The sequence below is a fragment of the Lithobates pipiens genome, unplaced genomic scaffold (genome assembly GCF_037356315.1).
Source record: "Lithobates pipiens isolate NorthernLeopardFrog02 unplaced genomic scaffold, aLitPip1_a1.2 Scaffold_16, whole genome shotgun sequence".
Classification (NCBI taxonomy): Eukaryota; Metazoa; Chordata; class Amphibia; order Anura; family Ranidae; genus Lithobates; species Lithobates pipiens.
In genome coordinates, this window is record NW_027507748.1 from 437,584,241 (window position 1) to 437,606,604 (window position 22,364).

The 22,364-nt window shown below is 43.8% G+C and overlaps 1 protein-coding gene across 2 annotated transcripts in view; it reads left to right on the forward strand.

The window, feature by feature from the left end:
- The window catches only part of LOC143983223 (sodium/hydrogen exchanger 2-like), a 111,292-nt gene that overhangs the window by 83,729 nt on the left and 5,199 nt on the right, over positions 1-22,364 (forward strand). For both annotated transcript variants that reach the window (XM_077482673.1, XM_077482671.1), the window contains 4 exons: positions 682-840; positions 5,197-5,293; positions 5,570-5,704; positions 17,382-17,472. In XM_077482673.1, the coding sequence (XP_077338799.1) occupies positions 682-840; positions 5,197-5,293; positions 5,570-5,704; positions 17,382-17,472 (482 nt within the window). The remainder of the gene's footprint in view (positions 1-681; positions 841-5,196; positions 5,294-5,569; positions 5,705-17,381; positions 17,473-22,364) is intronic.

A 22,364-nucleotide genomic window follows, 5' to 3' on the forward strand; every position in this document is an offset into this window, starting at 1 on the left:
AGCAATACACACCAAACTGAGCATGTGCAGAATCCCTCCTAGGGCTAGATTGGGGACAGTGAAAGCAGGGGAGGATCAGAGAAGACAGGATCAAACAGTCTTTTTACAGGATGCAAAAGATTAACTCCTTAGGTTCCACAGTGAGTAAAACAAGCATGCTTTACTGCATATACAGACTGATTTTACTGTTGTGAGTTTAGTAACACTTTAAGTATTCAGTCTTTTTTTACAGGCTTGCCTTTTTAGATTATTTTTGTTTAATTACAGGTTCATTTTAACATTATATAGAGATATAATTAGTAATGTTGGTAAACAACCGTGGAGTGGGACTGTCATCATGCTGTTATATTGACTGTATAGAAGTCCAGTTTACTGATATACCAGTGACTTTAAACCATAAATATACTCTATGCATTGTTATGACACTATGCAGAGCTGGAAAATCTGAAAGTGCAAGATCCAGTCCCAACTTAGGGACATGTTGGACAGAGCTCTTCCACGTTACCACCTGGAGTCCATTCTGCAGGGGCAAAGCTTAGTCTTGAAAAAAAAAATGAAATTGCCAGTACATTTTAGTTATATCAGAAAGCATTTGCATAGAGTTTACATTTTACAGTTTGTATCTGATCTAGAATGTAGGTGTGTGATACAATACTCACATAAGATTTCTACCAAACATAGGTTTAAGCAGTTTGATCAAAAATATCTGCGTAGACTACTGATACGAGAAAATGAGCCAAAATCAAGCATTGTGTCCTTATATAAAAAACTGGAAATTAAGCAAGCCATTGAGATGGCGGAATCTGGTTTGAGTAGAGACCCATCTTTATCATCATTGGGGTAAGTACTACACAAATTAGACTTTGTGAAAATGCGTCTCTTGTTTATCATATCAGGTGGTTATTCATTGATCTACAATGCACTCACATTGGTCTGAAGGGACTTTTGATGAGTCTGTGGTGTACTACATGGAGCTGCAGGCTAATGTGAGTTCAATACTCTATAAAAATAAACCCAGCTCTATTCCTCTCTTAGATATCAATAATATGATTTTTTTGTCAGTGACCATAAGACAATAAGAAACATAAGACATAAGAAAAACAGCAGCCAAACCAAACTCCTAGAATAAAACTGATCATGAAAATTATAGAGTTTAGGAATATGTGCACAGTGGGGAAAAATAATTATTTGATCCTCTGCAGATTTTGTAAGTTTGCCCACGTACAAAGAAATTAAGGGTCTATCATTATTATCATAGGTGTATTTTAAATTATAGAGAAAGAATAACTAAATAAAAATTTCATAAATTGAGCTGCAGTTCAGTTACTAAAATTAGTATTTGATCCCTAAGCAAAACAAGACTTAGTACTTGATGGAGTAACCCTTGTTACAAGCCCTTGTACAAGCACAGAGGTAAGTCATTTCTTAGTTGGTTACCAGGTTTGCACACATCTCAGGATTACAGATCTTCTATAATTCCTTAAAGCGGAGATACACCCAAAAGGGGGAAGTTCCACTTTAGGGCCTCTTCCCCAGCTCCTGTTTGTGAATTGGAGCTTTCGTGGAGGAGGGGAGGTACCCGGTTCCACTTCTGTTTTGGTCGCCTTAGGCAATCTGAAGCAGAACTTCTCCTTCGTCCCTTCTTCCCGAAGTCTTCCGGGACACATGACAAGTCCCAGAAGATATCAGGACCAGTCACAGAGTGTGGCGCCGCTTGCGCATGTGCAGTGGGCACCCATCTGTGAAGCCGCAAGCTGTCAGATGAATGGCTGTTTATTAAAATTCATCAGTTACACTTTTTGTAGCTGCTGACTTTTAATAAACACAAAAATAACTGGAATTCTGCTTTAAGGTTTCTTGGCTGTCACTTGGCAACTCAAAATTTCTGGTCCCTCCATAAACGTTCTATAGGATTAAGGTCTGGAGACTGCCTAGGCTTCTTCTTGAGCCACTCCTTTGTTGCCTTGGTGGTATGTTTTGGGTCATTGTCATGCTGGAACCCCCGTCCCATCTTCATTGTTCTGGCTGAGGGAAGAATGTTCTCATCGAAGATTTTACAATACATGGCCCTGTCCATTGGCCCATCAATGTCGACCTGTATCTTTAGCAGAGAAACAGTCCCAAAATATAATGTTTCCATCTCCATGCTAGACTGTAGGGATGGTGTTCTTAGGGTCATAATCAGCATTTCTATTCCTCCAAACACGACCACAGCACTTTCTCCCAATCCTACTCTAAATCATTTAGATGTTCATAGGAAAACTTCAGATGGGCCTGTACATGTGCCTTCTTGAGGAGGGGGACCTTGTGGGCGCTGCAGGATTTCAATCCATTGTGGCGTATTGTGTTACCAATGGTTTGTTTGGTGACTGTGGTCCCAACTGCCTTGAGATCATTCACAAATTCTTCCTGTGTAGTTTGGGCTGATCCCTCATTTTTCTTATGATCTTCCTAACCCCATGAGGTGAAATCTTGCCTGGAGCTCCAGACCAAGGGTGATTGTTGGGCATTTTGTATTTCTTCGGTTTGTGTGTAGAACCACCTTAGGTAGGTGCTAGAGTTAGATTTCTGGCCAATGCAGTTAAATTTATGCAGGCCTGGCTTAAATCTCTGCCCTGCTGACGAAGTTCTATGAACGTAAGGCATACGGGGAAGGAGCTACGCGCTGATGTCACCTGCATCCTACACACCACCAGCTGTCTGTTGTGGATATGCCTTTTTTACATAGTCATTTGTGAGTAACCAGTTTTACAAATAAAGCTGCTTTATAACTGATCCACAGTGAGCAGGTTTGTTTCTGCTTCACCTTTGTATATCCCAGGGGAATCTTCTGGAGTTCCTGTCTCTGCCTGAATTACTTACCCTATGAAGGGACCTGTGTACTTGACCATTTATTAGTTCAGTGGCCCAGTCTTTGAAGTGAGCAAAGCGATTGCTCTGAAGGTTGAAGGTCTGTCACCATTTTTTCCTTGAATTGTGCTTTGCCACGTGGAATCCTTTTTGGTGCTTGCTGGGACCTGTCGTCCTCCTCCTCTTCTTCCTGTGCAACTTTTATTGGACTGTTTTAGATATGATATTTTAACTTATTTCTTTATGTACTGCACCTTATTCTAAGCTAGCTTAAATCTAGGGCTTTTTGTTGAACTGTGGGGCTGGGAGTGGACTAGAATAGGCTGGTGACTCACAGGCAGTGTCATTTATTGGTTACCTCCCTCTGACTCTCAGAAGATTCTGGAAACAGAGGAGGGGAACAGAGGTGGAGATGTCTGGGGTGTGTTAAGGATCCCTGACCAATCCCCAACTAGGACTGGGAGGGGGTAGGCCTCCTTAAATACCCAGGGTCAGCCTAGCTGGGGAGGAGTTGTTTCAGGTGGAAGAACTAGAGATGGAGTGTTAGGCTGTTGGAGACTTGGAGGGAGCCCTCCAGCCTGGGGGTGACCTTGGGCCAGGGGCTCAGAGTTGTGAAGGAACCTCACACACTCCAAGGGGTGTCCTGAACAGGAGCAGGAGAGGACAGCAGGGAATACTGACAGGCACAGTCGGGAGAGCTGGGAGAGGCATGTCAGAGCGGACAGGGAGGCAGTCTGAGATGGATGTAGAGCCAGCGGGAAAGACTGTGATGTTACTGGCAGTGAAGTCAGGCTGCTGCAGCCAGGAGGGCTGTCAGGGCCTGAAAAGGGCTGACTGGGATCAGTAGTCCACCAAAGAGTAGCTAGCACTAGAACTTTCTTTGCTACACCATAGGGGCCCACAGGCCCTGCCTGTAATAAGGTACTTTTGCTAAGGCCTGGCTGAGACCATTGTCAGGCCTAACCATGTGCTAGATTTGCCTGAAGAACTGTGCTGGAGGGAAAAGGAGACATAGTCTGCAGCAAGTGCTGGGCATCCCATGAATTCCTTAACCCCATCCAACTTTAATCCCTCAATAAAATACAAAAAACAAAGCTGATGGACTGTTCATTGTCTGGAGAGTGATTGAAAGTGCATGCCAGCCGGGCAGGGTGACAGGTGGATTTACTACATCCTGCAGCCCCTACGGGGGTACCGCTACATGTGAATAATTGCTCCAACAGTTGTCTCCTTCTCACCAAGCTTCTTGCTGATAGTCTAGCCTTGTGCAGGTCTACAATCTTGTCCCTGACACCCTTTGATAGCTCTTTGGTCTTGCCCATGATAGCGAGATTTGAATGGAAGGAAGAGATTCTGTGGACAGGTGACTTTTATACACATAAGTTATCGTTAAGAGCATAATCTTAAATTGACAAGACCACATGCACCACATGAGCACATACTGTAGCCAGTCTGTGGAAACCAGAATTATTGTTGGTTGGTAGGGGATCAAATACTTAATTTACTCACTGAACTACAACTCGGTTTATAACATTTGTATCGTGTTTTTTCTGGATGTTTGGTTGATATTCTGTCTCTATCATTTAAAATAAACCAATGATAACAATTATAGACCCTTTATTTCTTTGTAAGTAGGCAAATGTACAAAATCTGCAGGGGACCAAATTATTATTTTCCCCACTGTATGGTGCTATTACTGACAGAGTCACATAGATCCATAAAGCATAAGTTTAGTTATATTTTCAAGGTATTACATGACCCTTAGGAGGAGTGAATAAGTCAAATATGCATAAATAGCTGGTGTAATAAAAAATATTTTAGCTTGAAAATTTATTTTTTTAGCTTGTAATGTCTCAAACCCTTAGCCATTATTTACTAAAGAAGTTGAGGCTGTTAAATAGGCTTGGTAAATTGTTTGAACCTTTGTTTACTTCAACCAATGATGTACTAGCAAAAATACTATTCTAACAATAGTCCTGCCCCCCCCCCCCCCCCCCATCCACTCCTAGTGTGCATTGGGTGATTGTGCTGGTAGAAGGCAGTGAAGTACAGATTATGTTGCAGGATTTGAGTTTGTGCTGAGGATAAGGATACGATAAATGTAATCCAAAATATCACACATGTTACAGACATCTATAACAAATGCATACATGTGATCAGAATTCTCTCATGCACAATTGTTAGACTACTTTAATAGTAGTATGTCATGTTAATTGGTATTGGCATTTTTATTTTTATGGGTTTTTTTTTAATGTCTTTTCAACTAAGTAATCCAGTTAGTCCATGCCTTTGCTATTTACTCCAAGAATGGCATTTATTAACCTTATTTTTGATTCTTTAAACCAGAACATATGAAAAGAATAAAGTAAAAGCTCTTTCCCCATCTGACGTTAATGAAATGCGAGATGTCTTATCAAGGAACCTCTATCAGATACGCCATCGGGTAAGATTTGTTTTATGTAGGTGCGCTTTACTTTTTTCTTTTTATGTCTAGTCCACTGAATATAACATTACTTTTTTTCTTTTTATGACTAGTCCACCGAATATAACATTAATCACATATTGTCCTTATTGCATTTATCAGATAATTTTATGCTTAGGCAAAATTGTACATTAAGAGCCAAACCACTAACCTGTCAAACTTTGCCTTAGTAGGTGAAATGTTAATGTAAATGTTAGATATCCTTTTATTGATTTGAACATTCAACATTTTTTCTAGACACTCTCCTACAACAGGCACAATCTTGCAAGTGGAACCAGTGAAAAACAAGCCAAGGAAATCCTGATCCGCCGGCGACACAGCATGAGAGAGAGTTTAAGGAAGCATAACAGTCTTATAACAAGGAACAGAACGGTACCCTTATTGTTTCACTATTTCCAATAAAACTCAAATGTACAAGAATTTTCAAACCAGTTTTTGAAAGGGTAATTTTGTTCTGTTATAAACATATGATCTGACTACTGAGTCCATGCTGTATCTCTCTATTCGCATATAGAAATGAGCTTGCACCACATTGATTTGTGATTATATCTTCTCTGCTGCAAACATCTCTAACCATAGAAACACCCATAACTGGGTTGAAGCCTTGAAACAAGAAGAGGGTGAAATGAGCACAAGTTTAGGGAAGCTTGTTTATGGATTTGAAAAGGGCTCATGGGTTTAACATTTGCCCCAGAAGGAGAAGGTTGTATTTTTTCAGAAAAATTTGGTGTATTTTTGCAATGCAGTGCTACAAAAACAAACATATGACACAAAGTGGCCAAAAATGAATTACCAGTAACAGAAACAATAGAAAAGGGGACTGCTTAGAGCTAATTATGATTAAGAAGAATTAATAACAGATTAAATGGGAAGAACTTTTATTAAGTAACAGCTCAGGTTTTTTATAGGCTGACAAATGGAGAAAAAAAATCAAATGCCTCCAGCTTCATAGTGATCACCTTGATTGACTGTCATGGTGTTCATCAGGAACCACTCTGATTGGCTCCGGTTTGTTAGCTTAGATCACAGCTGTCAGGGACAGTGTGGTATGACAATTAGTAGTGCACACTTTTTGAGATATACATTTTAGATTAGGTGTATCTACACCTCTTTAGTTTACTTTTTTTGGTGTACTTTGGATTAGGGATGAGCTTCGTGTTCGAGTCGAACATACGTTCGACTCGAACATCGGCTGTTCGTCCGTTCGGCGAAGTCCGAACATTTTGGTCCGTTCGCGCCAAATTCGTGTGGCGCTCACGGCCCACAATGCACTGCGATGGCGCAGTGCATTGCTGGCTCATGATTGGCCAAGCATGCACTGTGACCCCGCATGCTTGGCCAATCGCAGCGCCAGCAGCGAGGAGAGCCATGATTGGCCACAGGCAGGATGCCTGTGGCCAATCATAGCTCAGGCTGTGTAGTGCACGCCCCACACTATATAAGGCCACCAGCGCGGCGGCCTTGTGTAGTGTGTTGGCGTCTGAAGCAGTGGGTGTTCTGTGTACCTTCAACACAGTACACACCGATCGTTTTCGGCCGATTTTCGATCTTGCTGTTGTGTAGTGGTTGTTGTCTGCATGCCCTGACCGCAGTATACACCGCTATATTCACCTCACCTATATAGCTAGTGATCTATCTTTTATAATAGAGCTTGCAGTCAGTAGTGTTAGGAGCTTGTGCGTGCTGTCTGCGTGCTCTGTACCCAGTACATACCGCTATATCCACCTACATAGCTCTTCTCTATTTGAGACCACTTGCCATCTGCAGGAGTTATTGGAAGTTGTGTGTGCCTCCAGCACAGCACAGTATACATCTGTATATACCCCTTTATCTCTGGTGTTCTATAATAAAGGCATCTGCAGGAGTTAGTGGGTGTTGTGTGCCTCTAGCACAATATACACTACCCAACTGCTTTTTTACCCAACTCCCTTCAGGCCATTACCATGTCTGGAAGGCAAGGAGAGGCAGACAGGCGCGAGCCGATAAAAGAGGGCAAGCAGGCTCTGTGTCTAGAGACAACAGTGCTGGTCGTGGACGCGGTGCATTGTCATCAGCACGTGGCCATGGGACACGCTTGTCCTTCTTTTCGGCAGCTGGACATGTTGAACCGCAACATGCCAACGACTTGGTAGAGTGGATGACCAAGCCCTCTTCATCCTCCTCATCCTCTCTCACCCAGTCTCAGGGTACTAGCAAAGCAGCTGCCAACGCATCGTCTTCCCTCCTCTCAATGTCATCATCAGTGACTCCTTCCCTAGACCCACCACGTCCTCCTGAGGAGTCTCCTGAACTCTTTGAGCACAGTGTTGGGTACATGCTCCAGGAGGATGCCCAGTGTTTTGTAGCCTCTGATGATGACACTCAGCTAGAGGAAGGCAGTAGCGTGAATGCAGAGAGAGGGGATGCTCAAGAAGGACAGCAATCTGGCAGTCATGTTCCACAAGCTGCAGCATACTGCAAGGTTTGCTACAGCGATGAAGAGGGAGGGGATGATGAGGGCACTGACTCCATGTGGGTTCCTGGTAGGAGAGAGGAGGAGGAGGCACAAGTCCAACGAGGCAGGATGCCCTCCGGGGGCCAGCTTAGGGGCAGCACACCGACTGAATCACACCGCAGAGCTCCGCCTGTGCAGGGCGCTGCCTCTGCACGTTATTCTAAAAGTTCTTTGGTGTGGGCCTTTTTTGAGACGAGTGCATCAGATCGCACCGCTGCTATTTGCAACATATGTCTCAAGCGTATCTCGCGTGGAAAAAACATCAGCCGCTTGGGCACCACATGCTTGACCAGACATATGTTGACCTGCCATGCAGCTCGTTGGCAAGCGTACCTCAAAGACCCACACCAAAGAACAAAGCGGCCCTCTCCTTGCTCCTCATCAGCTGGCATCTCCAACCCCACTAGACATTCAGTCCTCTCTGAAACCTGCTCTGAGAGGAATGAAGGTGTAGAATTAGGTGTGTCACAGCCAAGTGTTTCCGGGCACTCTGCTAGCAGTACACCCACGTCCGATTATAGCAGGCAAATGTCCCTGCCCCAGCTGCTGGACCGGCAAAAGAAGTTCTCTCCCAGCCATCCACATGCCCAGTGGTTGAATGCTAGCTTGGCTAAATTGCTAGCACTTCAACTGCTGCCTTTTCAGTTGGTAGACTCGGCCCCCTTCCGTGAGTTTGTACAATGTGCGGTTCCTCAGTGGCAGGTCCCCAAACGCCACTTTTTCTCACGGAAGGCAATTCCGGCTCTCTACCGGCATGTGGAAGGCAATGTCCTTGCCTCGCTGGACAGGGCGGTCAGCGGTAAGGTGCATATTACCGCTGACTCATGGTCCAGCAGGCATGGACAGGGACGTTACCTGTCTTTCACTGCCCATTGGGTCACTCTTCTGGCAGCTGGGAAGGATGCAGGACAAGGTGCAGTAGTGTTGGAGGTTGTTCCGCCACCACGCCTCCAAAATGCTACTATTGGTTGTGACACACCTTTCTCTTCCACCCCCTCCTCTTCGTCTTCCTCCATGGCCTCTTCCAGTGCTCTGTCCTCAGAACCAGCGGTGCTCCGTAGGCGTTCCAGGGGCTACGCAAGTACGCAGGCAAAACGATGCCATGCCGTGCTTGCGCTGGTTTGTTTGGGGGACAGGAGCCACACTGGGGCGGATGTTTTGTCAGCTCTGCAGGGGCAGGCCGAGAGGTGGTTGACACCATGCCAGCTTAAGCCAGGAATGGTGGTTTGCGACAATGGCACCAACCTCCTCTCCGCCCTCCGACAGGGACAACTGACCCATGTGCCCTGTGTAGCTCACGTCCTTAACCTGGTGGTGCAGCGGTCCTTGGGCAGGTACCCCGGCTTACAGGATGTCCTGAAGCAGACCAGGAAAGTCTGTGTGCATTTCCGCCGATCATTTAATGCCTGTGCTCGGCTGGCTGAGCTCCAAAAGGAGTTGAACCTGCCCAAGAACCGCCTTATATGTGACATGCCCACCAGGTGGAACTCAACGTTGGCCATGCTGCAGCGGCTGCACACGCAGCAGAGGGCCATCAATGAGTACCTGTGCGACTACGGCACCAGGACAGGGTCAGAGGAGCTCGGATTTTTCTCACCACGCCAGTGGGGCATGATCAGGGATGCATGCACTGTCCTGTCACCGTTTGAGGAGGCCACAAGGATGGTGAGCAGTGACAGTGCATGCATCAGTGACACTGTACCTCTTGTCCACCTCTTGGAGCATACGCTGCGTGGAATAATGGACAGGGCACTTGAGGCAGAACAGAGGCAGGAAGAGGAGGACTTCCTTGCCTCTCAAGGCCCCCTTTATCCAGACAGTGTTCCTGCTGTGCCACCCATCACACAGGAAGAGGATAAGGAAGAGGAGGAGGAGGATGATTGTGTCAGCATGGAGGTGGAGGCTGGCACTCAGCATCAGCAGCAGCAGCAGCAGTCTTGTAGGGATGATTTACAGTCCCAAGAAACACGTGGACTTGTACGTGGCTGGGAGGAGGTAGCTGCAGATCATGTTGTCCTTAGTGACCCAGAGGACTCCGGACTGAATGCCTCAGCTAACCTACGCTGCATGGCCTCCCTGATCCTGCAAAGCCTGCGGAAGGATCCTCGTATTCTTCGGATCAAGGAGAGGGACCATTAATGGCTGGCCACTCTCCTTGATCCACGGTACAAGAGTAAGGTTGCCAACCTTATCTTGCCATCGCAGAGGGAGCAGAGGATGAGACATCTCCGGGAGGCCTTGCAGAAAGGTCTGTGCAACGCGTTCCCAGAGACTGGGAGGTTACAAACTCCTGGTCCTGGACAACGTGTTGCTGAGGCATCGGTCAGAAGGAGCGGTGGAGAAGGTGGCCATCTGACTGATGCTTTCAGACAATTTTTTAGTCCACAGCCCCAAGGTATGATCGGTTCCAGCAACCATCGCCAGCGTCTGATTTACATGGTGCAGTAATACCTAGGGGTAAGGCCAGACTTGGACACCTTTCCCACCGAAAATCCTCTGGCTTACTGGGTCTTGAGGATGGATCACTGGCCAGAGCTTGCACAGTATGCAATTGAGCTACTGGCCTGTCCTGCATCCAGCGTTCTTTCGGAACGCACCTTCAGTGCTGCTGGTGGCTTTGTTACCGATCACTGGGTGCGGCTGTCTACCGAATCAGTTGATCGACTGACCTTCATCAAGATGAACCAGTCTTGGATCACCCACAGCTATCAAGCACCTGAAGCTGATGTAAACGAATAATTTTTTTTTAAATATCACATCCCTTCAAGACTGCCTATGCTGATGCTGAGTGACTGTCCTGTTATGTTGATTGTCTATCCTCTTCCTCCTCCGATGATATGTTGGAAGAACATTTCTGTTTCTGGGTGATGCCATCAGCCCAATTTTTCTGCCCCTGTTTAACAGGGGCATTTAAGTGCAATTTTTGATGCAATGCTTTGCAGCAGGGCTAATTCCTGCAATAAAACAAGAGTATATGGGAGAGGTTGCAGTGTCGTGGGACCAGTGCCTAAGGCCCAATTTTTCTGCCCCTGTTTAACAGGGGCGTTTAAGTACAATTTTTGATGCAATGCTTTGCAGCAGGGCTAATTCCTGCAATAAAACTAGAGTATATGGGAGAGGTTGCAGTGTCGTGGCACCAGTGCCTAAAGCCCAATTTTTCTGCCCCTGTTTAACAGGGGCGTTTAATTACAATTTTTGATGCAATGCTTTGCAACAGGGCTAATTCCTGCAATAAAACTAGAGTATATGGGAGAGGTTGCAGTGTCGTGGCACCAGCACCAGTGCCTAAGGCCCAATTTTTCTGCCCCTCTTTAACAGGGGCATTTAAGTACAATTTTTGATGCAATGCTTTGCAGCAGGGCTAATTCCTGCAATAAAACTAGAGTATATGGGAGAGGTTGCAGTGTGGTGGCACCAGCACCAGTGCCTAAGGCCCAATTTTTCTGCCCCTCTTTAACAGGGGCGTTTAAGTACAATTTTTGATGCAATGCTTTGCAGCAGGGCTAATTCCTGCAATAAAACTAGAGTATATGGGCGAGGTTGCAGTGTGGTGGCACCAGCACCAGTGCCTAAGGCCCAATTTTTCTGCCCCTGTTTAACAGGGGCGTTTAATTACAATTTTTGATGCAATGCTTTGCAGCAGAGCTAATTCCTGCAATAAAACTAGAGTATATGGCAGAGGTTGCAGTGTGGTGGCACCAGCACCAGTGCCTAAGGCCCAATTTTTCTGCCCCTGTTTAACAGGGGCGTTTAATTACAATTTTTGATGCAATGCTTTGCAGCAAGGCTAATTCCTGCAATAAAACTAGAGTATATGGGAGAGGTTGCAGTGTCGTGGCACCAGCACCAGTGCCTAAGGCCCAATTTTTCTGCCCCTGTTTAACAGGGACATGTAATTACAATTCTTGATATAATATTTCACAGGAGGGCCCGTTCATGTGCACACCCAGAGTAACTGTGAGGACTTATAGTGTTGTGGCACCAGCACCACAACCACCAAAGGTCAATTTTTCTACCACTGTTCAACAATGGCATGTAATTACAATTCTTGATATAATCGTTAACAGCAGGGCGCTCCAGCGCCCACCAAGAGTCACTTTGAGGGCTTACAATGTTGTGGCAAAACCAACACCTTGTTCCGCCATTTCTGCAGAGCATATAGGGCAGGCCCCTACTTTCAAACATCCAACTTACAAACATCTCCTACTTGAAAACGGAAGGAGACAACAGCAAGTGAGATGAAAAAAGATGGACGACAAAACAAATTATACAGGGGTGATAACCCTTCCCTATGTTTTCCAAAAAGCTTAAAATAATTTTTTTTGACTGGAGCTACACTTTAAAAATGTAGCAGTTGAAAATTACAAACAGATTCAACTTAACACAACAAACCTACACAGTCCCTGTCTTGTTTGCACCGCCTGTATACTGCTGTTCTGAGTATATAGGGCCTGGGGGCCACACGCATTTCCTTTTTTTAATATGGGTACGGGGTTCCCCTTAATATGCGTACAAGACCCAAAGGGGCTGGTAATGGGCAGGGAGGGCTACCCATGCCATTTTTCTCAATGATTTTCAACCATATTGCAGGAACCAGATATAACATTAAAACCGCAAGCAGCTTTAAATGACGTTATTTCCGTTAAATGTCATTTTGTGCAGGGACTGTTCTAAACACGGGAAACACGTGGCACTTCACAGGCATACTACAGACACCCCCCAGGCACCATATTTAAAGGAATATTTCACTTTTTTTTCCCACTTTAATCGTCATTAAAATCAGTGCTCCCGCCAAAACGGCCGTTTTTAAAACTTTTTTTTGCATTGACCCATGTCCCCTGGGGCAGGAGCCAGGTCCCCAAACCCTTTTTAGGACAGTATCTTGCATATTAGCCGTTAAAATTAGCACTTTTAATTTCGAACGTTCGAGTCCCATAGACTTCAATGGGGTTCTAACGTTCGTACGAATTTGGGGTCCGTTCGAAAGTTCTGGCGCGAACCGAACCGGGGGGGTGTTCGGCTCATCCCTACTTTGGATGCTCAAGATCCACGGCTGGTTAGCTGCATTATAGAAAGGTAAGGGTTGGGTGGTGTGTCTTTCAAATTACAGAACTGATCAAAGTGATTGTAAAGGATAATTATTTATTTTTTAAATAACAAACATATCATACCTCCACCTTGCAGCTAGTTTTGCACAGCGTGGCCCCGAATATTATCTTCTGGAGTCCCCCAGCGGCTCTCGCGGCTCCTCCCCGCATCAGATAACCCCCTAAGAGAAGCACTCTAATAATAATATTTGGGTAAAGGCAAAGGGGGGTCACAACCCACCCACCCACTGATAACTTCATCATACTCAGAGAAATGGATAAAATTCCTTTGTAAGTTATTCAACCTTACCAACTATGTAAGTTCCATGTTGGACAGAGTTGGAGCTTACACAGATTTAATGGTAGGCTCTGCTCCCCTATATGAAAGTGCTTGTACCTGGCCATTAGCCAGTCAGGTCCTAGCACTGCATCCTTGGAGGAGGGGAAGTTCTTAGGCTCCCTTTACCCACAAGTATTGTTTGTTTCTAAAGGGTTTTGACAAAGCAACGGAGGAGCATGAACAAAGATGAGCATCAGTTTGTGGCATAGTTACATAGTTACATATGTTGAAAAAAGTAATAAGTCAGTTTAGTTCAAGCAATATATTAAAAACACACACAAATAGAAAACCTCCATATACACTATCCTATACCCACAGTTGATCCAGCGGTAGGCAAAAAAAAAGCATGACTCAGTGGGAGAAAAAAGTCCTTCCTGGTCCCCCATCAGGGATTTCAGTTATATTTTGTGCATTTAGGAGTGCATCCAGCTCTTTTTAAAAAACAATCTACCGAGCTGGCCAGAACCAATTGTTGAGGGAGTCTATTCCACATTTTCCTCCTGATGTAAAGAGTACCCCCTTGTCTTCTGTAATGACCTGAAAGTGAGCTCTACACCAAGTTCACTATATGAACCACTTATGTATTAAGACATGGTGATCATATTCCCCTTAATCTCCTCCTCTCAACAGAGAATATATTCAGTTCAGCTAATCTTTTCTCATAATTGAACTCCTCCATGCCTGTTAACAGTTTGCCCTTCTCTGCACTTTCTTCAGTTCTACGATATGCCTTTGTGAACTGGTGCCTTAAAATTGAACTCCATATTCCAGATGAGGTCTTACTAATGGTTTGCACAGGGGCAAAATTATATCTCTTTTGCTGGTGTCTATATCTCTTTTAATGCAAGAGCATATTTTGCTTGCTTTAGCAACTGCAGTCTTTCATTGCATCCCATTGTTGTACGATATACCAGATCCTTCTCCACCATTTATTCCCCCAGTTGTACTATCCCTAGTATGTTTGATGAACGCATGTTTTTAGGTCCCAACTGCATAACTTTACATTTATCAACATTCAATTTCATTTGCCACATAGTTGCCCAAAGAAATAGTGCTTTGAGGTTGGCTTGTAAGATGGAAACATCCTGTATGGACGTAATTCCACTGCATAGCTTGGTGGTCTCATCTGCAAATACTGAAATGTTACCTTTATTGCAAACTCGATATCATTTATAAATATATTAAAAAGTAAGGGTCCCAACACTGAACCTTGGGGAACAGCACTGATAACCTTAGACCATTTGGAGTATTAATCATCAATCACTAATCTCTGAATACAATCTTTTAGCCAGTTTTCTATCCATTTACAACCTGAATTTTCTAAGCCTGTAGACTTTAATTTACACATTAGCCGCGTGTGGGGAACTGTGTCAAACACTTTGGCAAAACCCAGGTATACTATATCCCTGTGATCCAACCAACAATCTGGAGCGGCGCTAGCATAACAAAAATAATAATTCACATGTGATTGTGCTTAATTAGTGCCAACAATCATATACAAAGAACGCTCTTTAGATTATCTACACTTATAAAAGTGTTCACAATACAGTGGTGGTTGGTCTCTGCAGTGTCGCTTGATATTCTGGGTGCCAGAACATGGTGCATTTATATACAGTTGTGTGAAGAAGTATGTGCCCCTTTCTGATTTTTTTTTTTGTATATTTGTCACACTCAAATGAATCAGATCATCAAACAAATTTTACTATTACATGAAGATAACCCGAGTAAATCCAAAATGCACTTTTTAAATGATGGTTTAATTTATTAAGACAAAAAAGCTGTCCAAAGCTGCCTGGCTTTATGTGAAAAAGTAATTGCTGCCTAAACCTAATAACTGGTTGTGCGACCTTTGGCGGCAACAACTGCAATCAAGCATTTGCAATAACTGGCAATGAGTCTTTTACATTGCTGTGGAGCAATTTTGGCCCACTCTTCTTTGAAGAATTGTTTTAATTCAGCTACATTGAAGGGTTTTCCAGCATAATTGGCCTGTGTAAGGTCATGATACAGCATCTCAATTGGATTTAAGTCCGGGCCTTGACTAGGCCACTCCAAAACCTAAATTTTGCTTTGTTTGAACCATTTGGAGGTGGACTTGCTGTTGTGTTTCGGATCATTGTCCTGCTGCATAACCCAAATGCACTTGAGCTTGAGGTCACAAACTAATGGCCGGACATTCTCCATTAGGATTTTCTGGTAGAGGTCAGAATTCATGGTTTCATCAATTATGGTAAGTCGTACAGGTCCTGAAGCTGCAAAGCAGCCCCAGACCAACATGCTACCACCACCATGTCTCACAAGTTCTTGTTATGAAATGCTGTATTAGTTTTATGCCAGATGAAATGGGATGCACACCTCCAAAAGTGCATTTTTGTCTCATCAGTCCACAAAAAATTTGCTTAAAAGTCTTGAGGATAATCAAGATGATTTTTGGTAAATGTAAGATGAGCCTTTGTGTTCTTTTTGGTCAGCAGTGACGTTGGCCTTGGAACTCTCCCTTGGATGCCATTTTTGCCCAGTCTTTCTTATTGTTGAATCATGAACACTGATCTTACCTGAGGCAAGTGAGGCCTGCAGTTCTTTAGATGTTGTTCTGGGTTCTTTTATGACCTGCGGGATTAGTTGCCGTCATACTCTTGGAGTAATTTTTGTAGGCCGGCCGCTCCTGGGAAGGTTCCCCACTATTCCACATTATCTCCATTTGTGGATAATGGTTCTCCCCGTGGTTCACTGGAGTTCCAAAGCCTTAGAAATGGCTTTGAAACCCTTCCTAGACCAATACATGTACATTACTTTGTTTCTAATTTGTTCTTGAATTTTTTTAGATTGTGGCATGATGTGTGGCTTTTTGTGATCTGTTAGCATGCTTCGCTTTGTCAGACAGCTTCTATTTATGTGATTTCTTGATTCAACAGGTCTGGCAGTAATCAGGCCTGGGTGGGGAAAGTGAAATTTAACTCAGCTCTCCAAAAAAATGGTGGTTAATCACAATTCATTCATGATCCAGCATGTGAGGGGGCAATTACTTGCAACAGCTTTTTTTTCTTAATAAATGAAATAATAATTTTAAAACTGCATCTTGGATCTACATTTATTCAGGTTATCTTTGTGTATTATTAAAAGTTTTTTGATGATCTGAATCATTTAAGTGTGAGAAATATGCAAAAAAATTAAAAAATCAGGAAGGGGGCAAATTCTTTTTTACACAACTGTATAAGTGTATATATATGGTTTTAAATGTTTTGTGGCTGATGGATTTATGGAACGAACACAGGTTATGCAATTATGCTGTATTTGCGGTTATTCTATTCCCACATGAGTGCATTGGAGTGAAGAGGTGATGTTGGAGGGTCCTGTTCCTTAAAAGTGACATTTGGAGAAGAGATCCTCTGATATTTCTAGCACTTATTGGCCCATAGTAATATCTAGGGTCATAGGATTCTGGTGAGTTTTAGTTTGCTTGGGGCATGTGGTGACACAAGCATTTGGATGTCTTATTTGGCACTAGTTTCACAGTGGACTGTTTTTGAGCACTTTCTTACAATTGAACAAGTGTTCTTTGTATATAATTGTTAGCACTAATTAAGTACAATCACATGTGAATTAATATTTTTGTTATAATAGCGCTGCTCAGAATTGTTAGTTTGATCATCTATCTTTGTGCATTTAGGTGGACACATTTGTTTGAGTGGCAGCTGTAGAAGAGTTAATACACATACTTTTTTTTGCACAATCCTATGTGCTGTACTTTTTATATATCTTTTGACACTATGTCCACAGGCATTGCTTTCTTCTCATAAAAAGAAATCAGATTTGTTTGACAACTTCGGTCTTTCGTGAATCCATGGTAGACTGTTAAAAATAATCTGTCATGTGACCTGAGTGGGCAAAGTGACTGATTTCCTTCAACCGTTATTTTGATAATTTTCTAGTTACTAAATTCTTTATACTAATGGAACATTTCTCCTACAAATATATCATACAAAACATAATCCTTAATACTTCATGGAGTCAGACCTCTAATTACTATTGCAGTTTGGTTTCCCAAGTATTCCACATATTGCTCAGGGTAGTTTGAATGTTGAATGTTGAAAAACAAGTCTGACAGTCCTGTTCACATATTTTTAGGCTTCTGTTCAGCAATCCCGGTTTCTGTCTCTACCTGGACACACAAAACTTTCTGAAAGGTCAAGAGGAAAAAATACAACTTCTTTTAGAGGTGAGTCTATGTTAATGAAATCATGGCATCTTGATTTGTAATAAACATATACATGTTAATCTTGCGCATAAATCAAAAAACTGACGTGCCAAGCACTTGAACAGCTTTGGTGGAACTAAAGGGGTTGTAAAATCAGACGTTTTTTTATGCATTCTATGCATTAAGATAAAAAGCCTTCAGCAGCCCCCCTAATACTTACCTGACCCCCATCTAGATCCAGCGATGTTGCTTGAGAGTTACTCCTCCGCTACTCCCCTCCTAATTGGCTGAGACAGCAGCATGGTGACATTGTCTCCTAGTGCTGTCAATCAAAGTCAGTGATCCAATGAGGAGAGAGAGGGGGTGGGGCCAGGCCATGGCTCCATGTCTGAATGAACACAGAGCAGGGCACGGTTCAGGTGCCCCCATAGAATGCTGCTTGCTGTAGGGGCACAGGAGGGGGGCCAAGGAGGAGGGAGGGGCCAAGAGTGCTGAAGAGGGACCCGAGAAAAGAAGGATCTGGGTTTTTCCGTGCAAAACCACTGCACACAGTAGGTAAGTATAGACATTTTGTTATTTAAAGAAAAAAAATTACTTTAGTATCACTTTAAGCTCAAAACAATGGGCAATTATTGCAGTGACTTTAGGATATTATTAAAATATATGTGAACCCTTACCTTGTAAAAAAAACCTTTCAATTTAACATAGAAATGCAAGGCAAAACATTCTCTGTTCTCAGCTGCAGAGAGCTGGGGTTGGGGCATGTCAGCAAAAGGCAGAGAAACAGATCTGGGGGGGGGGGGGGGACACGAACATGAAAAATCAAAAGTCCTCATTTCAAAGGCTTATATGCAAGTTGTTGCCATACAAAGTGTATGGGGACTCGGGTAGTGCACTAGTGGACATACATAAGTGCATTTTTTTTTAAAGGATAATTTTTAAAGGAGCAGTGATTTTAATGATGCTTAAAGTGAAGCAAAAATAAAATATTCTTTTAAATATTGTGCATGGGAGGGGGGGGGGGGTCCCCTTAGTCAGCATGTAAAGTGGTGCATCTGTGCAATGTATAGAACATGCCACAGCAATAATTAAATTTCTAAAGGAAAAATGTCATTTAAACGTGCTTGCAGCTGTATTGTATTGCTGGCTCCCAGCAATACAGATTTAAGAATATGAAAAAAATGGCTTGAGGTCCCTCCAGTCCATAACAGGCCCTTCGGGTCTGGTATGGATTAAAAAAAATAAAAATACATTTTAAACAAATACCAGACCCTTATCCAAGCTAGCAGCCTGGCAGGTCAGGAAAAGGGGGGAGACGAGCCTCTGAATCATACCAGGCGACATGCCCTCAACATGGAGGCTCTGTGCCCGCACCCCAAAGCACCTTGTCCCCAAGTTGATGGGGACAAGGGCCTATTTCCGCCAACCCTGGCTGGTGGTTGTCAGGGTCTGCAGGTGGGGGCTTATCGGAATCTGGAAGCCCCCAGATCCTGGTCTCCCCCCATGTGAATGGGTAGCGAGTATATTGTACCCCTACCCATTCACCAAAAAAGTGTACAAAAGTAAGAAACACAGCACACAGTTTTAGTGCTTTATTAAAAAAGAAAAAAAATTGTGTCCCTCGATGTAATCCACCATCAATCACATGCCCGCCGGACATGGAAAATAGAAAAAAAAAGTGCACCGCCCCGTCTGCCACCTCTCTGCTTTGACAGCTCTTTTATAGGCAAGGAAGGGGCCACCCAGTTACGTCACGTGATGTCAGAAGGGGGCAGTGCCACTGGGTGACGTACCGGATGGCTCCACCCCTTGCCTATAAAAGAGCTGTCAAAGCAGGGAGGAGGTAGATGGCCGGGAGGCCTCCCAGGGGGGAGCGTTTCTTTTTTCTATTTTTTGGGTCCGGCGGGCTTGACATTGAGGGACACTTTTTTTTTCTTTTTTTTAATAAAGGACTTTACAAAAACTGTTTACTGTGCTTCTTACTTTTGTACACTTTTTTGGTGAATGAAGGTACTTCGGGGGGTTTTGTTCATAAATTTGGACCAAAATTTATACTGCTACATATCTTTGGTAAAAATAACTCAAATTAGTGGATGTTATTTAGTCTGTGTGAATGTTGTAGAGTCTACAAGCTATGGTGCAAATCATAAAAATTTGATCACACCTGATGTACTGATGGCCTATCTCATTTCTTGAGGCTCTGAAATGTCAGGACAGTACAAAAAAACCCCAAATGACCCCTTTTTGGAAAGTAGACAGTCCGAGGTATTTAGTTAGAGGCATGGTGAGTTTTTTGAGGTTGTAATTTTTTCCCACAATTCTTGGGAAAATTAAGAAATTATTATTATTTTTTTTACACAAAATTGTCATAATAACAAGGTATTTCTCACACACAGTCATATGCATAGTTCCAAAAATACATTCTGTTACTCCTCCTGACTATGGCGATACCAGATGTGTGAGACTTTTTCACAGCCTGCCCATATAGAGAGGTCCAACATGCAGGGAGCACCATCGGGTATTCTAGGAGCATAAATTACACATCTAATTACACTTTTGAAGGTCCTGGAGCACCAGTATCCTTAGTGGTGCCTGAACACTGTAACCCCTCATAATTATTCTTGTTGGGCCCAGGAACGGGCCCTACTGTTAAAAATTTGAAAAAAAAGGAAATGACATACACATGTCAAACAGGTGCACAAAAATTGGGCCTTGGGTGTTGGTGTTGCCTGAACACTGCACCCCCTCACAGGTACTCTTGGTGGGTGCAGAAACGGGCCCTGCTGTTAAAAATGTGAAAAAAAAATTGAAATTACATGCACCTGTCAAACAGGTGCACAAAAATTGGGCCTTGGGTGTTGGTGGTGCCTGAACACTGTACCCCCTCATAGGTACTCTTGGTGGGTGCAGAAACAGGCCCTGCTGTTAAAAATTTGAAAAAAAAAAATTGAAATGACATGCAACTGTCAAGCAGTTGCAGAAAAATTAGGCCTTGGGTGTTGGTGGTGCCTGAACATTGTAACCCCTCACAGTTACTCTTGGGTGCAGGAACGGGCCCTGCTGTTAAAAATTTGAAAAGAAAATTAAATTACATGCACCTGTCTAACAGGTACACAAAAATTGGGCCTTGGGTGTTGGTGGTGCCTGAACACTGTACCCCCTCACAGGTACTCTTGGTGGGTGCAGGAACGGGCCCTGCTGTTAAAAATGTGAAAAAAATTGAAATGACATGCAACTGTCAAGCAGTTGCAGAAAATTGGGCCTTGGGTGTTGGTGGTGCCTGAACATTGTAACCCCTCACAGTTACTCTTGTTGGGCGCAGGAACAGGCCCTGCTGTTAAAAATTAGAAAACAAAATTAAATTACATGCACCTGTCAAGCAGGTGCAGAAAAATTGGGTGTTGGTGGTGCCTGAACACTGTAACCCCTCACAGTTATTTTTGTTGGGTGCAGGAATAATCCCCGCTGTTAAAAATTAGAACAAAAGTTGAAATGTCATGCACCTGCCAAACAGGTGCAGAAAATTTGGGCCTTAGGTGTTAGTGGTGCCCTAAACCAAAAATAGTGTTGAAAGATATCATAACCCAGTAACCCAGTGAATGCTCAGTTGGAAAGGTCTGCCTTTTCCATCACTCTTCCTCTGAACAAACATCCTTAAGGCCTCCTCAAATGGTGACAGGACAGTGCATGTATTCTTTATCAGTAGCCACTGGCATAGCAAAAAGCAGCCAAGTTCCCATGAGCCTGTCCTTGTGCCATACTCACACAGGTACTCATTGATGGCCCCCTGCTGCATGTGCAGTCGCTGCAGCATTGCCAATGTTGAGTTGAATTCCCATTGAATGTCAGCCAGCCAGCTGAGCACTGGCATTGTATGAACAGCAGAAATGGCCACAGACTTTTCTGGCATGCATCAGAAGATCTTGTAAGCCTGGGTATCTGTTCAAGAAAGGCTGCACTACCAAATTCAGGATGTGTGCCAAGCATGGAACATGTGTCAAGTGTCCCTGTTTGAGGGCAGAGAGAAGGTTGGTGCCATTGTTGCATACAACCATTCCTGGTTCAAGCTGCCGTGTCGCCAACCACCTCTGATCCTGCCCTGCAGAGCTGACAGAATCTATGCCCCAGTGCGGCTTCTGTCCCCTAGACAGACCAACTGAAGCATCGCATAGCATCTTTTAGCCTGACCGCTTGTGAAGCCCCTTGAACGCTTAGGGAGCACTGCTGGTTCAGAGGACAGTTCAGCAGAAGAGGCCATAGAGGAAGAAGAAGAGGAGGGGTGGAGCAGACTGATGTGGCAGAATCACCATCAGCTTTTTGGAGTCATGCGCTGTAAAGGAAATGTAATCCCCCTGATCATGCCTGCTGGACCATGAGTCAGCAGTAATGTGAACCTTGCTGCTGACCGCCCTGTCCAACGAGGCTAAAACATTGCCTTTCACATGATAGTACAGAGCTGGAATGGCATTACTTGAAAATTAATTTATTTTTACAACCTACCACTGTGGTATAGCACATTCTGCAAATTCACAAAAGGGGGCAGAGACTACCAGATGAAAAGACAGCAGTTGTAGTGATAGAAATTTGGCCAAGCTAGCATTTAGATGCTGAGCATGTGAATGGCTGGGACAGTATTTTCTTTAACGGTTCAGCAAAATTTGTCTGGTGAAATCAACAGGTGGTGTACTGCTAGCAGATTGGGTGCAAGTACTTGTGGCACCCATTGTTATACCATCATTCCTCTCAGTGCAGGGTTTTTGAGAAGATTTGTGGTATAGTAGGGGTAGAGATCCCAGATGAGGAAGGAGAAGTCTGCATTTTTTTTAAGATGTGGGTCTCCCAGGTGTAGTTGCCAATGGACTGCATGGCAGGTCGAAATATGTCTTGTCAAGCATGTGGTGCCCAATCGGCTG